This window comes from Phaethon aethereus (assembly GCF_964289735.1).
Source record: "Phaethon aethereus genome assembly, chromosome: 3".
Taxonomy (NCBI): domain Eukaryota; kingdom Metazoa; phylum Chordata; class Aves; order Phaethontiformes; family Phaethontidae; genus Phaethon; species Phaethon aethereus.
The window spans coordinates 66,983,936-66,999,700 of record NC_138576.1 but is presented as its reverse complement, the minus strand read 5'-3'; the positions used below and the strand labels follow the sequence as shown (position 1 = coordinate 66,999,700).

The 15,765-nt window shown below is 41.9% G+C and overlaps 1 protein-coding gene across 1 annotated transcript in view; it reads left to right on the top strand.

Moving 5' to 3' along the window:
• NHSL1 (NHS like 1) overlaps positions 1-4,638 on the top strand; it is a gene marked incomplete at its 3' end in the record, with an annotated part of 187,001 nt that extends 182,363 nt beyond the window's left edge. The window contains exons 8-9 of the mRNA XM_081997888.1: positions 271-400; positions 3,915-4,638. Coding sequence (XP_081854014.1) covers positions 271-400; positions 3,915-4,638 — 854 coding nt within the window. The remainder of the gene's footprint in view (positions 1-270; positions 401-3,914) is intronic.
• Between the last annotated feature and the right edge of the window lie 11,127 nt (positions 4,639-15,765).

Below are 15,765 nucleotides of genomic sequence, written 5' to 3'. Positions count from 1 at the left end.
GCTAGCTTTGTTAATTTTGATTTTGCATTTTAGTGGAAACCATACCATTTTTCTTTCAATACTGTTGTCTGCCTGCGTGTGTGACCAAGCAGAGGCATTTTGTGCACTGCAGTGTCCTAAGCAGGCGTTGTTCTGAAATCACAATAATGACAGCAGTGCACTCACACAATCTCCGCTTTGCCTCAGCAGCAGCGAGGGCTGATTTCAGGATTAGATGCCTGTTGGGGTCCCATGATGGACTGACAGCGTTGTTTCATTCTCTCTGCATAGTGGAGGTTTTTGAATCAGATACAGCAAATAGTTCATTTCTGCCGAGCAATAGTTATGGGGAAGAGACGGACGGAGTGGCAACACCAGCGAGACCAAGGACTACTGAGGATCTTTTTGCAGCCATTCACAGGTACTGCAGAAACTGCCCTGCCCATGCTGTCAGGTCCAGTGTTCTCTCAAAAATCAATTAACATTGTTTTACTAAAACACTCAATTACAACAGTCATTGCTTTAACAGAAAGCATGTTTATCAACTTTCTACTAAGGCTATAGATGAAAAAGATGAGCAGAAGAACTTGTGTTTTATTGTTTTGTGAATACATTTAATCCATTCTGAACTAAAAGCTACCAGATTAAGTCAATGTAGATATATTATAAATATCCTGCCCCTTAAAATATCAAGTTGCATCTAGTATTTATTGTACTGTTCTCAATCTGCCATATTAACTCTACTGTTGCTTTTTCTGTGTATCTTTTTGTTTTCATTCTTCTTCTTCTCCATCTCTTTTTACTCTCTTCGCTGCTTATATGGTGCAGTTTGGGACAGAGGCTCAACGCTAATGCTTCATGGCAAGCGTGGCTGAAACTGGCAAGTAACACAACATGTCAGTCATATGGCAAAACATATGGCAAACGCTGGATTATAGTTTGCCATAATCCAGCCTGAGGTGGGGTGTTTTGTGTCAAACTGGTTCATGAATGAAATGTGCAATACTGGCTCTATTATTAATGACATTATTCATTTCCCTTAAAAACAAAATCATCCTGAATAGGAAACTAGATTTTTGTGCCAACAACATTAGGTTGTCAAAAAAAGAAAAGAAAAGAAGCTTAAAACCACAAAACGAAACGTGTGCACCATTTAAACAGTACACACAGAAGACCATTACCACTCTCTGAACTACTGAGCTTGCTTTTAGTCTATAATCGATGTAGTGGTAGTGCCATCTCGTGGCTTTGTCTTTTACCTCAAAATTTAGAGGGGCCATCTCTTTTAACTGGTCACAGAAAGTGCTTGGCAGCATTTGTGTAGGTTTATCTAGGTGTTTAATCAGTTTGCACATATGTGCATGAGTTTTGTGTCAGGAATACCGAGGGATGGGAAAAACCTATTGTGAGAACGTGTCTGGGAGGTGGGAGACTGCAGCACTTGGGATGCAAATGTTATTTTTCTATTTTTGAAACGATTCTGTTTCAGATGTTACAAAAATTACACATATGTGATACTGAATTTTTATAACTTACCATTACCCCTTAGGACTTGGCCTGTAGGAGCTGTTCTAAAAATGATCTGTTGCATTCATGTTGCATGGCTCTCACTAGGACTGCGACAAATCTGTTTTTAGAATGAAATATTCTGGCCAGTAGCCTTTCTCCATTATGTATGCAGATAGAGAGTGGATCTCTGTGTGTATGCACATACATGGAATTCATGAGGTTATGGGGAAATGGACAATGGAACTGGATGTGACATAGTTAAAACTGCTTGACGCATTTGTTACTAAGATCTTGCTTTTGCTGGCTTTAGACTTGAACCACTATCTTCCTTGGTTGTTAATTAATAAAAAACATTATCATTTTCTCCCCACTATTTCTAAAAGGTATTATTTCAGTGATTGGCACTCTTGAATATGTGCTTTGGAGTAAGACAAGAAATTAGCAGTACGTGCATTAAGGGCAGGAACAACAATCTAAGTTTAAGTTACAGTTTTGTTTGAATATATACCGTAACTCTGTCTGAAAAGCCACCAAAACCAAATTTGGTTCTTAATTTTAAGTTTCTGCCATAATTCATACATGCTGAGAAAAGCTGGTTAGATGCTGATAGCAAACTGACCGCTCTGCACCGCATTCACAGTCTTACTGAATTACTTCAAACTAGGATAACTAAGTCTTTCCCTGCAGATCTTTGCAATTGAATTTTGCTTTCTGTTTATTTGGAATTTCATTTGGGTTTTGGCAGCAGTACAACCCCAGCATTGCCGTGCTTAAAGATACCCGTAGGCAGCCAAAACCCTAAGGGAGGGAAATCTTTTTCCCTGGAGCTAATGCACACACATGTTTGCATACAGACTTGCACAGCATCCAAGCACCAAATTCACTTGCTGCCTGTGGTATTGGCATATGGTTAAATCTAGACAAGGTTCTTACATTTGCCACTACCGAAGTCATCATTTTATCCCTATGCTATCTTCTGGTGTCCATTCATCCTCAGGCTGAATGGATGTTGGTATTACATTCTCCTTCCAGAAGGGCAGGTGGAGGCAGCAGCAGCTGGAGATAACAGCTGTTACAGCTGCCGTGTGGGGGCTATCGTAAGTGATCTGTGCATAAACTTCACCACTTACGAGAGACAGCATCGCTCCAAAGTCTTGGCAGAGTTTATGGCAAGTCTGTTGCTGACACCTACTCAGCTGATGGATCCTGCTATTTTGTTTTCTGGGTTGTTTTCTTTATCAGTAAGCTGCAATGCATAGAGACATTGGAGCTTGCCGTGGCGAAATCTCAAGGCCTTTAAGAAAGTACAGCTAAAGATCACGCTAAGTAGAAACGTGTTTTACAAGGGGAACAGTCTGTATTGAACACATGCTTGATAAAAATTAATATGGAATTATAGCATGATACTCTTGTATTTGTAACAAGTCCACTGACTAGTTTTAAACTTTTGCCAAAACAGCATTAGTAAAATTAGCTTTTATACAATCTTTTTTAATTAATTCTTGCTTAGCTTGCAAAGAAGCAAAGCAGCTTTGCTACAGATGCCAGTCACGTAATACATTTCTTTCTTTAAGTTTTCCAATAATGTGAAAATGGGGTGATAGAAGTCCAGTTTCCACTTATTCCCAGTTCCATGATTGGGTTTTTTTGTTGTTGTTGTTATCCCTGCACTTTACATTTAAATTAAAAAACACTCCGCCCTTTCATTTGGAATGATAACTTTCATGTCAGGAAGTTGGTCTCCTTCATTTAGTCAAAGAGTTGCAGTGACAGAGCACCAACAGAACTGTGATTTTTGTCTGTGCAACTTAATAGAAGTTGAAAAACTCAGTTTTCACTATTCATTTAATGTTTGGGTTGGGGAGGGGATTTTTAAAAAAAAATCATTTAATCCAGAATGGTTATGTGTGGCTCACTTTACTCCATCTTAACTTCAGCAATATCATTTTCTAAAGGCAGGTGCACTAAACTACACTTCTAATTCTCCAGAGACCATCAAATGAAATAGTAAAACAAAAGAGAAAACCCTGACATACTCTAGATGACATTTTTAATCAAATCCCCAAAGTAACAGAAAAATGGCATTGGACATAGTCTTTATAATGCATTAGTCTTAGCAGAAAACCTGATTCACTAAATTCGCTAAGGTGTTTTGGACATCAGCATTGCCGGTTTTAGTAGTTTTATTGTTCCAGATTTGCAGAAAAGGAACAATAAACTTAGTTTATACCTCCAATACCTGCATTAATGGCTATACAGTTTTGGTGGTGGTCTTACTCATGCTTTAGATTTAGATTACTTCTCCCTTGTCCCTCTCTCTGCTTTAGCTTGATTCATTTTCAACCCTCTAAGCTGATTTGAATTAGGGGAGGTAAAAACTTTCATTTTTTGTTTGGTCCTCTTTTTTTGTTGTTTTTCAAACTCAGATCCAAAAGGAAAGTCCTTGGCCGTAAAGATTCTGAAGACGACCGTACCCGCAATCATTCTCCATCGCCCCCCGTGACTCCCACTGGTGCTTCCCCAACCTTAGCTGCCCTCAAACAAGCCGGATCGATTCAGAGAAGTGTTCGCAAGAGCAGCACCAGCAACGACAACTTCAAAGCCCTGCTGCTGAAGAAAGGGAGCCGTTGTGACACCAGTTCCCGCATGTCCGCGGCAGAGATGTTGAAGAACACGGACCCACGGTTCCACCGGCCAAAGACAGATGCCTCGCCTGACCTTTCTGACAGCCCTGCCAGCTGCTCACCCAGCAAGAGCAAACGGGCCCAGGAAGAGTGGGCCAAGACCGAGGGCCTAATGCCAAGGAGCATGTCCTTCTCTGGCACTAGGTACAGCCGGTCACGAACACCCCCCTCCGCTGCAAGCAGCAAGTACAATGTCCGCAACCGCATCCAGAGCAGCCCCATGACTGTCATTAGTGAAGGAGATGGGGAAGTGGTGGAACAGTCAGAGGGCAGGGTTCGAAGGACTTTGGAAGAGCACCAAGAGAGGCAGCTTGATATGTTTAACAGTGATGAAATGGACATGAATGACTTTCCATATGCTGAGGAGGCAGGCTGCAAGGAGACCTTGGATCCAACCCATCTAGACTTAATGACTCAACCAGGTACTTCAAGGAAGTATCTAAGCCCTTCAGCTGAAGAAAGTTAAAAGGCAGTGACAAAAGGCATTGGATATTAGTCTAGAAAATGACAGAGGACTAGATTCCAGAAGAAAGCCCAGACCAGGACAAGTTTACTTTGCTGAGCATTTATTCCGTGAACTGCATGTGTGTGTTTAAATGCTAAAGCAATGATAGTTCTGCATGGTTGGGGTGGGGAGGACTTGCTTTGAATGAGCGGTCTGTGGCTTAAAGAAAGTTAGCAATTGATTTTTTTGTGTAAAGCCTTAGAAGGCCTCTGGGCGGGGCGGGGGGCAGTTTTCTCAGAGCCTGTAGGGGTGTGAAGTTTTTCTGTTTCTTGAGACTGCAATTGTGCAAGCAAAATTTAGGGACAAGCCTGAAAAAGAGGAATAGGAAGGCTCCAGGGGTACAAGCTGGACATTTGCTTCAAAAGCATGGTAGTGGTGCAGCGTAGTGCATTTATGAAGCAGAGAGAGGCAGGATGAGGTCACCGATGAGAAGGTAGTAGCGTTGGTGCTGGGGTTACATGGCTTATTACTGGGGTATGCCCCAGTGTTCGATGCAGCGCGTCCTGCAGAAGCAGTTGGGTCACCGGATTATGAATTGGTCCAGGGTGCTTTTTTTTTTCCTGAAGGAAAATGAAATACGTAGTTAACGTGGAAAAGGGAGCCAAGTTTTATAACACACTACTAGCTGCTGTGCAGCCACACACATACGCTTGGTGCAAGACTCATTTCCAAGTGAATTGCTTCCTTGACTAGAGTATTCCGTTAGAGAACTGGAACAGCTGGATGTGTGTGGAGAATGCGAGCAGACAACAGCAAAGTGGGAGAGGAATGAAGCAGTGTACTGCCAGAGTTTGGAAGGGTTAAGTTTCTGAATTAGAAAGCAAAATTTGACTGAGAACTTGCACTACAGAGCTGTAGGTGGAGCCTGTCTTTCAAAATTGAAACCTGGGAGTTGTGTTTTGCCAGAAGTCTTTCTTCCATTTGTCAAAATGGGAAGATTATTGCTTTTCATCACTTGAAATACAGAAATACTTGCTAACTTTTGGTTACCAAAGAATAAGTTACAGTTACTTTCCTTTCTGATTTGCCTGCAGTATTTCTCTTCTTCTTTTTTAACCTTAATAATTTAGTGAGGTTCATTTTTATTGTATATTTTACAGATAATAAAAACGTTTAACCGTTTTCCAATTGTAAAGAAGACCATTAATTAAAACTGAAATATTGGCTGGAGTTTTTGGTTCTTAGTAGGAACGAAGCTTTTGATTTTTAAGAAGAATTTTGCATCATTTTATGGCGTGCGCAGTTTTTGTATTGTTTGTAAATATTGAAAGTTGTTAAAATATCTTTTGATCTCCCTACCGTAGAATTTATACATTTTTAGATTGCTTTTGAGAAGAAAAAGCACTCTTTGTAGATTATTTATTTTAGAGAAATATGCTTGTAATCTCTTTCTTCAATCCTTTACTTGTTAGTAATGTAAATTTCAGGGGCCTTCGATTAACTCTTCCCTTCACAAGAGGGGAATAGTGATGAAAATGCTGTGACTTTGCTTCAATAAAGAAAAAGGCTGCCAGTTGCCATATTGTCTTTTGAGTTGATTAAAATCTCCTTCAAAAGATGTGTCCTGCAGCATATGGCAACCCAGTGAATGCCATAAACCATGCATCCAGCTACTAATCTTCAGTTTTCATTGCAAAATTTACTAATTCACTTTGGAGACAACTAGGTCGTACTTACGTACCCATCCCATTTTGACATCTCAATGCTGAGACTAAAAAAATTGAAATAATCCTAAGCTTTTTCCAGTATCATTTGTGTTTCTACTACTTCTCTTTTACTTGCAACCTGTCCCAGAAAACTAAAACTCTTGGAGAACCAGATTATAAGCAGCGTGAGCGAGAAGTGAAATCAAGTGGAGAAGGTGAATCCAGCTGCACTCACTGGAACAAGAGTGGGAATAACTGGTGCACAGCAAAGCTTCCACTATTTTTGCATGCTACATGTATTTGAAGAACCATTGGATTTTTTTTAATTAAATGAAAACCTAATTGGATAAAGTAGATCATTTCAGATATTATTAATATTGATCTGAACTACATACTGTTGCAAAGAGAGAGTGCAACTGCTAAACATCTCATGAGTGTCGCTTTGGTGTTTCTCCCAGAGCCGATCACATGAAGCGCAAAGCGCTGTGTCCTTTTCACAGCCAGTACTTTCCCTTTCAAAGCTATGTGTAAATGCTAACTAGTCCTCATGCCACCATCCTGACAGGAAAACACTTGGGCTTTATTTTAGTGTTTACAAATGGGGGAAATCATCTTAAGTGAAAAACTGCAGCATCGGAGAAAACAATAGTTCTGTGTCTGCAACGTGTGCGGTGCTTCGCAGTGTTTTGCAGGAAGCGCCTGCAGGAGGGCGCCCAGCCAGCTGGTTTCCCTGACTCCGGCCAGCTGATGCCACCGGTCGCTTTTATAGACTATGTGGGCAACTCTTTGGCAAGTCCTGGCTTATAGGCATACTATCATCTTGTCAATGCAGGTAGATGTGAGATTAAACTTAAAGGTAGCATGGGCTGAATTTCTTCTCTGGCCACAGGTAGCCTTGATGCTCATCTAAAACCCAGTGTGGGGTGAGCTTAGGCTGAGGCTCAGGTTTTGGCTGGTGTGCAGAAGGCAGCGTTTATGTAGCCCTACTGATGCATTTTACACAGTATAAGATGTAGAGAAATACATTAAATGTTCTGAAATGTGTTTAATAATGCTTATAATGATTTTTATTTAGGCAACTGAGGTAACTTTCTTAAGGAGATATCACCGTGTCATCTCCCCGCTGCCATCATCCTCTGTAGGAGCGCACAGAACTGGTTAATAGCTCAGTTTTCTCAGCAACACAGTCCTGGGCCCAAGTTTCCACTACAAAACCTTAAGAGCACAACAGCTTTAGGCTGTGTTTTCTGTACTGGCAACAACTTTGGTGTATATCTCATTATGCTAAGGAAAACATGCTTAATTTTCTGTCACACATCCAACTTCAAAGTTCCTTTCTGCCGTTATAAGCTTCCTCCCTAGGGAGGTTTTGCAATTGTGGCTTTATTGGTCAACAAGTATAGATCAAGTTTAGCAAAGCTCTGCTAAAGACATCCAGAGCAGTAGGAGAGGAGGAAGAATATGCAAACTGTGGCCATGCTAAAGAGAAAAAGGAGACTGTTGCTTAATGAATCATACTGTTACGGGGCTCGTTCAGGGTTTACAGTTGGTTTACAGTTTGCCTCTAAATCAAGAATCGTTATTGAAGCTAGATGTGAGATTAATTTCTGTTGTTCTTTTTATTGGGAATGATTTTCAAATTCAGTCTTTTCCTAAATTTTGCTTTGTATTAACACGTTCTATGCTTCCTTCGTTGATGTTCACAGTTTGTTCTTGCTGCTGTCAGTTGTAGGCAGCCCCATCCCCCCTTAGAATTAGAGACCATCTGTTATTATGGTAATACGCTCAAGGCTCTGTGGCATTTACAAGCCTTCACTGTTTATATATGGGAGAGAGGAGAATTTATTGTCTTAATTTAATTTAAACGAAGGATGGTTATGCAAGGAGCAATAGCTTGATGAGAGGAGGTTTGGAAGGTCACAATTAAAACAATTAGGAAAGAAGTGGATTTGATGAAGACGGGGTTTTGAGGAGCCAGGACTGGATGCTGGTTCATGCATAGGGCTGAGCCTGAAAGGAGGCATAGAGTACTGGCAGAAAAGGTGAAGCAGGGGGATTACTGAGGAGAAGTACAGTGCACAGAACGACAGTGAGGTGAGAGGCGGACAGGCTAACAGATTCTTGAAAATGAAGAAGCTTCAGGAAGTACAGAAGAGAGACAAAGGCAAAGGAACAATAGAATAGTCACAGCAAGGGGAAAGAAAAATTTTAGTCTATGTCTGTCTTCATAATTCAAAGGGTATAGAAGGCCAAAGTCACTCAAACATGGAAAAAGTTGTTTTAGAAGAGGAAAAAAACCAGAATTCTGTGACCTCAGAGAAGCAGTAATGGGCTGAAGTGCAGAATGCTATGGGAGACATCAGGCAACACTGGGCAGGCAGCTACAGCCTTGAGCACAATTCTAGCAAGGGGTCTGTACAGAAAAGCCATGCCTGAAATCTGGAAAGCATATGGAATCAAGAAGATTAAAGCTCAGATTCATACTGCCTGATTTCTACCAACAATCCTGTGTCCAGTGATTCCTACCAATGGACTACAGTCCTCCAGACACCCGTGTTCTGGTAACTTGCTAAACCTTCAGTCCTTTCCTGGAGCAAAGAGAGGCCACTTGTGCAGGCAGCACAGGGATAAATGTCTTCATAATGTTGCAAGCAAATATATCTTGTCAGGTATTGTTTGGATCCCACAAAGTTCTGGAAAAGCCATTTATAGCAGCAGCCACTGCTCCAACAAAACTGTTGCTATAGTACATTTAAGTGGTTCAATATGATGCATTGTTTGCTTCTATAAGAGAAGATTAAAAGGATTGACTTCAACAATAAAACAAAGTGTTAAAAAAATGTACAGTGGCAATGAGGGATCGTTTTATCTATTTTATTTAAAATAACTTCACTCGCAAAAAAGAACACAAAGCTACAAATTACATTAGCTATATAATGTAAAAGTACATTATGTTAGCTTTCTGGGTTTCCCCCTTATACTTTATTTTCTGAAGAACTTTCAGTTCCTTCTTTCATGGTTGAGACTAGAAAAGTCTTCTGACATAAAATTGAGAATTTTCTTGGTTCTAAAGAGGTGTTAACAACTTTAAATCAGAGTACAGCATTAAAATCTTGCAGGTATTTAGTACTGGATCATGACTGTGGCCACACTGGTGTGAATTAATAAACACTCAACAGGGTAAAATATAGAGATGTTTGATAAACATGTGCTATGTCATATATTGTTCTGAAAGACTGGGTAAAAGCCTTGATAGTGCTTCCCCAGCAGAATAAGTAAGTTTTATGCTGCAAATTTAGCTCTTTGCAGTTAGGTTCTTTCACACAATGTGCAACCAACCTTTTAAGGGCCAATCAATTCTTCTCCCAACAATGCTAATGCAAAAGTCATTGATTTTTAGTAGGAAATTGTCTGTTAATAGTGAATTTTGTATACAGAAGAGAGAAAGGCCAACCCCAATGTACATGAGTTGCTTCTGTCTGTAGTATACTGCTCGCTCTGTGCACCAGCCTTTGATATAAGAACAGAAATTCTAGCTACTGAAGGAACAAAAAAAGTAAAAATCTGTCAGGACATGTAGGTTGCAGAGGTTTCTGCATATTCACTACCTCTTGAAAAAAATAGTAAAAACTGTGTTTAGATGGTAAAAAAATAATTTGTGGGGAAAAAATTACAGAAACAACTAGATAACATCCAGCAACAAACAAGAAATACAGGAGACAATGTCCTATCTGCCATCTGAAGAAGAATGCTTCCACAGTGGCAGTATTTAGGAATTGCTCAATTCCCATGTTCTTGTACATCTTGGTAGTAAACTAATGTCGTCTTTAAAAGTCAGTCAAATACACATTGTAACCTCCTGAAGGCAGGAATTTCTGTGTCCATTTTTCTGCAACCCAGTGTCGAAAAAGTGTCAGAAATGTAGGTAGTAATTTCATTGGGAAAAAGTCGACTGATTTCTAGGCCAGTTTAAAACCGGTGAAAGAGCATTACAGTGACGTGAGCGTTCAGTGCCCAGTGCAGCATCACCAGTTGAGAAGCTGCCCTACCGGAGTCTGAAAGATGGTCCCATACTTCTCTCCTTAATCAGGATGTTGTAATGTGCTGCCTGAAGAACGGTGATTGTTGTAAATTACCGTGCCAACTGGGAGCAGCAGTGTAGTCAAAAAGATTAAAAAAAAGCAAAGCCCGGATTAATATAGTCAGTACAGCAGTCACAAGCTAGGGAGTGATAATGATTTTAATGCATTTACCTTTTTATGGAGTCCTAATACAAAGCAAAAGTGCATTTCAGAAAGGAGAGCTTAAGACAATAAAACTAGATGCACCAGGGAACGTGTGGCTGGGAGCAGAGGTCATGCAATAGCACAGGAGTCGAAGTGTGGCTCTGGGGTAGCTTATAACCACCTGCAAGCCGTGGACATGACACGCAGTACCAAACCGCTGGCGATCCCAGATCATACTGGCATATTCCCATACACAGCACACTTGATCTTTTAGGGCAAAAGCCTGTTATCCAGGATCAACCAAACATAAGTTCTACAGAAAGGTCCCTGTGATGTGATATACAGTAAAATAAGTGTACCTCAATGTAATAGGCAAGAGGGTAGCCCTTTGTTGATTCTAGCATGGCACACTGATGAGACTGTTTTTCTCCATTTACTGATGCAGCTTTTTGCAAAAATTGTCAGAAGTGAAGATTGTGGCATGTGGGGACATGAAAAGCAGTTGGTAGGTTACTTCTCCGAGTTTAAAAAACCACCATCACTACTTTGTTTCTAGACTGTTAAGCACAACCCTAGGCAAGCGAGCTTGTATAAAATAAAAGCTTTTTCCGAAGCGCATCTCTCAAGCCCAGGACTGACTATGCAACAAATTGGTCATCTAACTCATGGGATGAGTTTCTTGCATAATATGACAACCTCTGTAGACCCAGGTTGGATTTTGGGAACAAAGAATCTCAAAAATTACTTCCTGTGCCACCAACATGCTCTGTCTCAAATGATACCAGTGTCTGGGAAATTGTAGTGACCTTTTAGAAGAGAAACTGGTAGTCCATGTTAGAAGTTTTCTAAAATACTTGCTGAGAAAAGAAGGAAGAAAGTATCTTGACAATAAACTGAAATTGTCTTTCTCAACCAGAATGAGTTGTTACGCTTGTTTGTCAGACTTGTCTGTCTTTGGATAAGCTACACCTCATGTGATCTATTAATTTATGTAGACTGCCTTAGCAATATTCTTTCAACAGGTATTTCTTCATCCTGCTTCAAACATCTTGCTAGCATCAAGACTTCTTTGTGACACTGGTATATCTTCCAAAAGGCCTGTCAAGAATAATAAATGTGAAGGGAGTCTAAGCTTGATTGTCTTTTATGCCCTAGTCTGTAGACCATGGACTCCCAAAGTTCACCTGTCTGGGAAAATGCCATTAGTGGCAGCAACTCCTGCTTCTGTGCCAGTCTGCGTGCGTACATGACACCACAGGAGGCTCCAGTCTTGTTGGCTCTTCAGTTATTATAGACAGCTGAAACCTGTTAGTTTGCTAGACTCTGGATTCAGAGGAGAGTTTCCTGCAGCTACATTTCTCTCACCTCTTCTAAGACAATCTGCCAACACTTTTGATTCCACTACCTTCCCCCTCTCTTAGCATGTTTGTTTTCCTTAATCACAATCCCAGTTGCCTTCTTTTCATTCTCCTCCAGCAGAACTCCAGAGATTGACCCTAACCTCCAAGCTCTCGCTCACCATCCCATTTAACAACCAGCTCCCACAAACTAGAAGCTCTGTGTCCTCAGCCCCCCACCTTGTCCTCGCACCCATGAAAGGGCTGCAAACAGCTACAGGGAGCGGTGACACCACTTCAGCAACAGCAGTGTGGAGAGGTGCTCAGCAGCGTGCGCTTGAATGCACGGTGGGAGATGTCTCTGCTATTGGCACCCAACATCAAGTTGTGGTTTGTGCCCATAGTGTGGGAGCCTCTCCTATAGCCTGTTAGCCTACACCTTGCAAGACTGTTGCCTACAGTCTATTTTACTGTGCTCTCTTCACCTGCAAATGTTTGGGTTTCCTAAATATCTGTGAAAAGAGGTGGCCCTGGGACAAAAGACAGTGTGTATTTAACACCTTTGCAATGAAAAAAATGGTAAGATAAATGGCCGCACATCTTGATTTTCTTTTCTCAAGAACTTGATGTCCTGAGAGATGCTACCTGGAAAAGTAGGATTCCATCAAATACTGCCTAATTTGGAACACTGGAAGCAACAGAAAAGATCTACATTTTTCCTGGTAGTCTTCAATTGCACTTTTCAGCAGTCTGTAACTCAGAAGATACTGGAGTCTGGAATTCAGTTTGTTTCCTTCGTGTTTGCAAAGTACTCAAGTTTTTTCCTCTCCTCCCTAGCTCCTGTTGGCACAATGTTTTTATTGTGATATATGAACGACCAGTGTGGGATAATAACAGAAGACTGGTGAGGAGGATTATAAACACGCTCAAGTGACCCGCAGCTGGGGTGTAGAAAAACACATATATCATACTAATTGTTGTTTAGCCTTGCGTGTTTGACAAGTAGAACATCTGTGTTTAGATAACATAGGCCTGTGATAGACTTAGAGGCACCCTATCAGACATGCCTGAGATTCCTGCCCCGCTGTGGAAAGGATCAAAGCACAGTGGTAAACTACGCCTGCACAAATCCCTGATAACCAGGCAAAAACAGCAGGTTTGGCGATCCTCTAGCATGGACCAAGCTGCGCAGTGCCTGTGTCCCCCGCTTGTGTGCCACTGCCCAGGTGCTGCTTCAGGGATCCCCCCGGTTGGTGAGGTAATGAAAATAATTTACTCTTTGCATTTCACCCATGGTTTTGTGGTTGTTCCTGCGTCCTGCCTGTGCTGACTCACACATTTTGGCGTAGTCGGCAGGATCCAGAACATCCATGCCCTGGCTGGCGAAAAAGTCAGGGACTGGGGAGGCCACAATGGTGACTCCCCGTATTCCAGGATGGCCCAGTACTGAGTGCGGGATCCCTGTGTCCACTTTCCTGGCTACATGGGCTCTGCCAGAAGCGTGGCCTGAAATAGATCATGGGGCACCCGGACAACTGAAACAGCTATGCATGGGCTGCCATGGAAAGCAGCATCGGAGTCTTCTCACAAGTTAGCGGGGAGATTGGGATGGTTATTAGCTACCAGTCTTAGAGCTCTTGACCGTGAAGGTGTAGCATTATGGAGTAAAATGAGAGAATTGAAAAAGGAAGTCGGGACTTTACAAGATCCAAAGGCAATCATGCAAGAAGTGACTACTACTCAAGCAGAGTGGTGCCATGGGCTGCAAGGTACTGTAGGGCAGTTGGTAGTGCATATTGCTAATAAACGAAGGGACAGATATGGAAAAAGTAAGGTTTTGATTTCCCAAGTTCATGCTCTCACTACAAAACCTTCATGGGATCCTGAAGAATGGGATGGAAAATCTGAAGTGAATCCTCAGACTCTGAAGTTGAGTTTGAGTTGTATTTAGAAGGGAGGGAGGTGGTAGAAGCACGACCCCCCACACAAATGAAGGGGCAGCAGGAACAAGCAGATGGGGAAGTGCAGGTCACGCGTACTTACACCCCGAAAGAGTTGAGTTAACAAGAATTTTTAGGGATCTATCAGCAAAACAGCGAGGAAGGTATACTGGCATGGATTTTGCGAGCTTGGGATAGTGGAGCTGCATCTATCCATTTATTAATGGGTGAAAAAATTTATTAAGCCCTATAGCCAATGATGATCAGACACAACAAGGATACACTCCATTGCAAAATATCAGAGTTCCTGATGATGGGCAAGACATTATTGTACCTACGCTGTATCAGTGGTTGTGTGCAGCAGTTTTAACAGCATATGCTGAACCTGTCAAATTCGTTTTTCCCTTGGAAATTGGTGTACAATGAAGAAGGGTATTAATTTAGTGTGGCAGATGGGGGTGGCACATGCGTTGATTACGCTATTCAATCCAGACAGGGTGGCAGTAACGAGAAGTATCAAAACGCAGCTTTTGAGAGGAGCGCCTGCCTCATTAAAACCCTTCATTATACCAGCAGTCACATTACCAGCTACTGGTAATGTAGGTGCCCTAGCAAATACCTTGAGGGAAATTGGGGCTGTAACTTCAGGACCATCTGTATGGGTGGCGGGTAAAGGAAAGCTGGTAAAACTGAAATGAGGTGAGGAGGAAACAAACGTCGAGTGAGCTTTTATTAGCCGGTGTCCCATTATCAGAAATAAATAGGATCACAACATCAGAAATGTTTTGCCCATGGCAAAAGTTAGTACCAACGTACAAAATCTGACTGCCCCCGGCCCCGCCACCAACTCCGCGCCCGCCCTCCACCCCGCCTGTCACCTCAAGGCAAGGCACTACCTGGCAAATGCCAAAACAGCAGAAATGAAGGTTTGGCAGGTCCCCCAAAATCGCTGCCACTGTCGCCTCTTACCATGAGGGGGACCGACGCCCCTATGTTCCTTTAACTATAAAGTGGCAGTCTGAGGGGATTTTACATGTGTTAGCTCTGGTGGATACTGGAGCTGAAGTTCCTGTATTACATAGTAATATTAATAATAAAGAAGCCACATCACAGATCTATGGATTAGGGGGAAATCCAACCCCTGCCCTCTGAGCTAAGGTTACCTTAACAACAGGAAATGCCACTCCATGTACCACGATGGTGTTAACTGCTGGAGTTTTGGGTAATGATGTGTTGGCACAATGTACAGTTGAAACTTTAAATGGCCGCTTCTGCTTTGGGACTTTGCAAGTGGGATTTGCTATTCGATCTGTAACTGTCTTGCATGAATTCACGAAGTGGGATGCTGTTGTGCTGCCCGTGCCTGCCAGGGTGGTAACTGTAAAACAGTATCGTATTCCAGGTGGGGAGGAGGACTTTGTTCAAACTATTGAGGCACTTCAACAAGTGGGAACCATTAAGGAAACCATGACTGCTTTTAATAATCCTATTTGGCCTGTTTGAAAACCAGATGGCACTTGGAGAATGACTGTAGAATATAGAGAATGGAATAAAGTCACCCCCCCACACTTGCAGTTGCGGTACCAGACATGACTACTCTTATAGAAAAAAATTAGCAGCAATTTACGACCCTGGAAGGTGGCAATAGATCCTGCTGATGCTTTCTTTTTGATTGCCATTGCTTCAGAAAGCTGAAACCACTTTGCCTTTACCTGGCAACAAAAGCAATATACTTTCCAAGTATTGCCTCAGGGATATAAACACAGTCCCTCCATTTGCCACCAAATGACAGCAGCTGATGTAGCACTATGGCCAGGTACCATTACTGGTCACAATTATACTGATGATCTCTTGATTATGGCAGAGTCACAGCAAGAAATTGAAGTAGCTGCTGAATCGCTGAAAGCATATTTACAGGACCGAGGCTGAGCAACTAATC